General features: G+C 34.6%; 1 protein-coding gene across 2 annotated transcripts; it reads left to right on the top strand.

Moving 5' to 3' along the window:
• Positions 1-777: 777 nt before the first annotated feature.
• On the top strand, positions 778-5,422 carry LOC140990906 (ubiquitin-like protein ATG12). Of its 2 annotated transcripts, XM_073460754.1 has the most exons (6): positions 779-934; positions 1,088-1,146; positions 1,671-1,739; positions 1,823-1,885; positions 4,838-4,989; positions 5,117-5,422. In XM_073460754.1, the coding sequence occupies exons 1-5, from the start codon at positions 913-915 to the stop codon at positions 4,895-4,897; spliced, it is 273 nt and encodes a 90-aa protein (XP_073316855.1). In that variant the 5' UTR covers positions 779-912; the 3' UTR covers positions 4,898-4,989; positions 5,117-5,422. The 2 variants fall into 2 exon arrangements, with proteins under 2 accessions (XP_073316854.1, XP_073316855.1); XM_073460753.1 differs by lacking the exon at positions 4,838-4,989 and having other exon boundaries at positions 778-934.
• The last annotated feature ends 1,021 nt before the right edge of the window (positions 5,423-6,443 follow it).

The raw sequence follows: 6,443 nt of genomic DNA, 5'->3' as shown, positions 1-6,443 counted from the left end.
CATTGGAGACGGTTCAAGTCCACCATAACTCTGTGACATTCCATCAATTCCTAATAATTAGATTCTAGAACTCAGGTTTATGTGATAAGTTTGTATGATTTCCAAAAACTCCGCAAAAGAATTATTTCAACAATTATCAAGAACACATAAATATACATATTTTAATACATACAAATTAAAAAAATTCAAACATATTTCAACTTCTAAATATTCTTGTTGGAGTCAATATATCGCGAATTTTTCACTTATTAATACATACAAATAAAAGAATTCACACATATTTCAAACTTAAACAAATTCACATATTTCAATTGCAATAAATAACAAATCATCCACTTATTTCAACTTAAAAATATTCTTAATTAAAAAAACATAAAATTATGGAAAAATCATGAAAATAATCAAGTCAAATTTTTTTTAAAAATTTAAAATCNTATAAACAAAAAATTAATCATTATTTGCGTAAAAAAAAAGATGAACAAAAAAATGAAATTCATACATGTTTGAAGAACTGGAATGTATGTTTTTCAAAACTCCTAACGCATGTAATTGATGAGAGAAGAGAAGAGATTGAGAGAGAAATTGATGGTGAGTAGGGTTTAAATGATATCTTTGTAATTTGTTATAATAAAAGATTATTTTGATAAATTACCTTAATTGAAGGCTAAAATTGATTATCTTAATTTGATGGAGACTATTTAAAAAAATCTCTCTAATTAAATTCTCACTATTTTTTTTTTAAATCTCTCAATCGTAAAAATAATTAAAAATTTCCTCACCGGATAAGGATGTTTTCGGAGAGAATAAATTATGAATTGTTATTATTAGGCATACAAAATGGGAGAGTAGAGTACGACGGCGAGGGCTTGTGAGAAAGTAGAGAATAATTACAGTAACTTCCGTAGATCAACGATGTCGTCGGAGACCCGTAAAGGTCAGTTTCTTCAAATTTGTAAAATTCTGTGTTTTTTCTTTTTATTTATAGTTTGAATGTTCAGTTTTCCAATTACTTTGTTAATAATCCGATTGTGGTAGTTAATTTTTCTCCCCCCCTCCATATTATCGGTTCGTATTGATTTTGATGCAGTGGTAGTTCACCTAAGAGCAACCGGTGACGCTCCAATCCTCAAGCAAGCTAAATTCAAGGTTTTTGTTTTTCTTGCTTTCGATGAATTGTTCGCATGATTGGGGCAATTTTTCGGGTTTAAATTCTTCTTCTTTGTGTTCGAATTTGATGGATCCAATCTAGACCTGTTCAGGTTCAGATCAGAATGGTTAAGAAGTAAAAAGAGCGTGGCCTTAGCTGACAAACCCATCCCTTGATTCATTAGAGTTACAAATTCAGTTAGAACATGTTTTATTGATGATTGAAATAACATGTACCAAAAATTAAATGACTATTACTTTAATGTCAGTGTATCAGCTAAAATGATTTATTATGTCATCAATATTCACGCCCAAGTAATTTTACCCGGTTTCTTTATTTGATTGGTAATTGGTAATGGATTAGGGAATATCACTGTTGAGTAGTTTCATATTACAAACTTTCGATAAACTTGGTTGCTATAAAACAGTTTTGTTTATTTAAAATTCTCAAGAAAGAGATTTTCTTGTCTCAATTTTCACTTTTATGTTTCTATGCATTGACTTAAGTTTTTTCTGAAATGCAGATTGCTGGGGCTGACAAGTTTGTAAAAGTTATTGATTTTCTTCGTCGTCAACTTCACAGGGAAACTTTGGCAAGTCATATTATGCATTACAAAATGGGCATGATATTTGAGTTTTACTTGAAATGTTTCTAAATTTCCCCTTGTTTTCATAGTTTGTGTACGTGAACAGCGCCTTCTCACCAAATCCAGATGAGTTGGTCATCGATCTATATAATGTAAGTCGTCTTATCTTATGAGTTATTCTTCTGTGGGATCTGCTGCTTGTGCTGTAGATTTGGTCTCGGAATTAGCCGAGTTATCCTTTATTTCTCATCTCTGTAGACTTTTTATTAGTTTTGAGGATATAACTGTGACGAACCATGCCTTAAAATACTAATACTTTAATATTTGCGGAAAAATTTGAATTTCCTTATATTATATTATTTTTAAAAAATATAACTTGTAAAATAAATTAACGATAATCACTCATATTAAAATAAAATTAATATTAAAATTCCATCATTTTAAACACCACAGCCACAAAATCCCAATTTAAAAACATCCACCAGACTTTAAAAAATCCAACACAATATATAAAAAATCTTGACTTTCTAGTCATCAATACTAAGGCATAAAATTTAAGAAAATAGTTTTAAACGTGCATAATTAAAATTCTCGTGAATTACAAAGTCCTCGGGTTTGGCTGCCACTGGCCCCGCCTCCCGTCTCCTCAACTACATCATCTGCATCGATCAAGTCTACTGAGTCTAATGACTCAGCATGCATAAACCGTGAATAACAAGTAATACGTAATAAAAATCCATGCAATTTTAAACATAGCTCGTACATAGCATGATATAAACATAAATATGTATAACACGACTTTCCTGCATAAACAATTTCATAAAATCATATTTTCGTACTCATCATCGTAATCGAGATCGTAAATCATTTTACTTAGAGTTCTGTTCGATGCAAGTGGTCCAAAAGTCATAACATAAATCGTTTGATCAATCTAAACCAAAGTACTAGGTCGGCAGGGATCACCATAGCCCTTGGACTGGATGTCCACTCCCTAACATAACATAATTCAGCCGAAGAGGTTGGAGAGGTCCCCGGACATGTTCTCCAGCTTCCAAACCTGTAACATAATTTGTCCACAAGACAAATCGCATACCTCAAAAATAATTATTTTGCATGTCATACATACTCACGAATATTGTGAACCTCGTTGGATCATCTTTGTACTTGCTGCCCTAACGTACTAAAATTGATACCCAAAACATCCCTTAAGGTGCATTCGGACACATACGACTTCCCAAATTAAATAGAACCACTTAGGATGTACCAATCGACTAGGGACTCGACCCATACATAAAATACATCCTAACCTATTGCCCAAGGCCCTAGACCAGCCCCGAACCATGCCCGAATTTCGTACCATGCACAACGAACAATCTAGACACAATCTGCCAAAGAGTGACGCTATGGCACTTATGTGTTCCGTACGACTTTCTATCGATTCTAACTCGAACCAAGCCCAAGATTCGACCATTAGACATAATTTACGACCCTGGTCCAACCCGTTCTAGCCCATACACACCACAGCCCATTATAAACCACAAAGTCGCAGCCCTAAATTGCGACTTCCCTTCATGCGCGCCCACGGAAGTTCTCAACTCCGACAGCTATTTCCACCCAACCGGACCCTAACCAACCCATACCAGGCCTACCCCGGGACCCTAAGACCCCGCCTAGACCGTAGCGACGAGCCCTGGTCCAGTTTAACACCCAAACCGACGTGAACCCGCGATAAAGCCCCTATGCGCGCGCGGCTTCGCTTGTTTCGTTTCCTACTGTCCAGCGGCCTATCGGCCCATCCCGAACCACTTAACGACATCTAAAAACATCCCATAACATGACTATATGTAGCAGCAAGCCATAGGTACTGCCCAACGAAGGCGACGATCAAAACTCGAAGAAAACGTTGAAGTTCATGCATATTTCATATCAAAACGAGTTTTAATAACGTTCTAGCATACATATAATCCAACAAGTTTTCATGCATATTTTATATCAAAATACAGTATATGACATGATCGATGCATAAAGGAAAGGTTTAGACATCCCTCTGTGTTAAAACGCACGCAATATCGACAACGAACACGTAGGAGAACGGAGGTCGAATGGAGACGGATTGCTGCGTTTATTGGCTTGAAAAATGACTAAATAAATCAAGGATTGTAGTGTGATGATTGTCCAAGGTTGCTGCTAGGAGGAATTTGGGAAAAAAAAAAACCAATCCTTGCTTGTGAAAATCTCGGCCAACTATGTGCTCTTGGTGTGTGTTTGTGTGTGTTGTGTGTGTGCGTGAGTTGTGTTGTAATTTAGGGCTATGACTCTTTTATAGATTGCTTAGGATGTTTATTAGGTGTTTGGTTTAATTAAAACACCAATTAAAATTACTAATTAAGTCCTCACAATTTAAATAACAAATTAACTCCTCCAACTTTTGAAATTAAGGGACCTACAAATTTTAAATTCTACCCATAATTAAATACTACCTAATTTAATTAATCAAGTCATAAAAATAATTATTACAATATTTTATTTCGATTGGACGTATTTAAATTCTTTATTTTGGAATTTTGCTAATCAAAATACTTAATATTTCTATTTCACTCGATAAATTAAATTTAGCCTTGAAAATGCTAAAATTTATAAATCCTTTAAAAATACTATTTTCTTGACTTAAAATAAAAATATAACTTAAATTTTTTCATCTTAATCGTCTTCGGTCTCTTTTCTCGGTTCGGTATCGAATATTCGTTTGAAAAACTAAAACTCATGAAAACATCTTAAATATAATAAAAATTGCATAATAAAATAAATATATATATATACATTTAAAATAATTTAACACATATCATGAATTACTTAGATTATTAACTAGATAAATAAATTAATTCAATCATGCATGAGATTTACGTGTACTAGTTTTTGAGCACTACAATAACTTTATCGTTGAAATTATTGCCGAGTTTAATCTCTTAATGATTTGGGGTCCTATGAATTTAGGACATTACAATTTCTGTTTCTAACCTGATCCTATTCTAACTCCCAGCTTGAGAAATAGAGTTAAGCAGGTATTCTTCTGCTTGTCGCTAACAGTCATCTTCGCATTTCAGAACTTTGGTTTTGATGGTAAATTAGTGGTTAATTATGCATGCTCCATGGCCTGGGGTTGACTACTACCAAATGCTGCCCCCTAAACACATACTGTATATTTGGTGTGGGCCACAATCATCCTTTTCCATACTTGTCGGCACACAGTGTTTGAGTAAGTTTTCATTGTTATGTTCCTCTATGATCCCTCAATTATGTTATATATCTTAATTTCATTTGGGAATCTGATGTTATGGTAGTTTGGCTTTACTAACTCATGCCAACTTGATTCCTGTATGCAGGTTCTACTAAAGCAAATATGCATTATTTCCATGATTATTGTCATTGGATGTGAGCAAAATTAACCAATAGAAACGATCCTAAGCCTCCCCCACATAATATTTTTTTCCCTGGATAATATTTGATGGCATGATTATGTATAAACGAGTTTGAATTTGAACTGTGATTGACACTTCCTAGTAGCGTCTTCGACTCCCTTGCACTTTTAGTTTTCACCCTTTCTTACGCTCTGCTCTTAGCTCGTTACTTCAAATTTTGCTACCTTTTAAGTTGGGACGGGTAATTGCTTTGCTTAATATTGATTTTTTTATGTTGCTTGAGTTTATGAGCTAAACCAAAAAAATATATTTGTTGGATCATTGTTATAAAGTATATTTTTAATACGATAGCAAATAGTAGATCCAAATCAATCGAGAGCAATAAGGAGCGTGTAGATTGTGACATCTGTGTAAGCAATAATTACTGCTATACCCAGTGCATGCATTGAGTGTCTGCACAGTTCTTTATTTTTGTAAGCGTATATGGATGCATGAATGGGAACTTGAAGGTTGGTTATTACTATATACGATTTGAGATGGTAGATTTTAAGTAGGGGTTGTAAAACACGGTGGTTTCGAAACAACTCTATGAATTATGTTTAAAACATGCAATGCACACTTCATTTTCTTTAACGCTACAATTGAAAACATACAAGGTAATGAAATGATTCAAAATGAATTACGATCATAATCGAGAAACTTGGTGACCCATTCCAGAGTCGAAGGATTCTCATTAGAAAAGTCAAACAAATCATCCACATCAAAGCCGCTTTGCCAGCCTACCACAACACCACTACTAGTACTTGGGCTGCTGCTATTCACTTCTCTGGATAACTCATCGTTCTTGGATCTTGATCTTGAGATTTAATTTCTTCGACTAATTTCTTGTTGCTGAGATGAGAATTCCAGTAGCTCTTTATCTCATTGTCTGTTCGACAGGTAACCTAGCCGCAATCAATGACCATCTGTTGGCTGCAACGGTTTCCCACTGCTTTGGACCTTGGAATTCGACAACTTCAGCCAGTTTTTTTATCCTCGACGGCAGTCCATACTCCCTGTGCACTTTAGCGTCGGCTGTTGTGCGAGGCATGGTAGAAGTGGATTGGTACCGGTGAGGATTCTCAGAACGAAATATGTCGCTTAGCTGCCAACCTCTATGGCTGGCGGCTGCTAATTAAAGATATTATTATTATTATTATTTTGTAACGGTGGGCTTACTGACAAAAAAGTAGGATCATTTGTTAAAGACTGATGCCTGTCGTTCAGTGATAATTCAAAATTATGAGCGAGC

The sequence above is a fragment of the Primulina huaijiensis genome, chromosome 13, assembly GCF_012295235.1.
Source record: "Primulina huaijiensis isolate GDHJ02 chromosome 13, ASM1229523v2, whole genome shotgun sequence".
Classification (NCBI taxonomy): Eukaryota; Viridiplantae; Streptophyta; class Magnoliopsida; order Lamiales; family Gesneriaceae; genus Primulina; species Primulina huaijiensis.
This window is presented reverse-complemented; position numbering and strand designations above follow the sequence as displayed.

Bases quoted from the DNA above. Each gene is read 5' to 3' on its own strand.
- LOC140990906 (XM_073460753.1), top strand. From the start codon at position 913: ATGTCGTCGGAGACCCGTAAAG. The intron at 1,740-1,822 runs GCAAGTCATATT...TTGTTTTCATAG, and splicing joins AACTTCACAGGGAAACTTTG to TTTGTGTACGTGAACAGCGC. The intron at 1,886-5,116 runs GTAAGTCGTCTT...TCCTGTATGCAG, and splicing joins TGGTCATCGATCTATATAAT to GTTCTACTAAAGCAAATATG.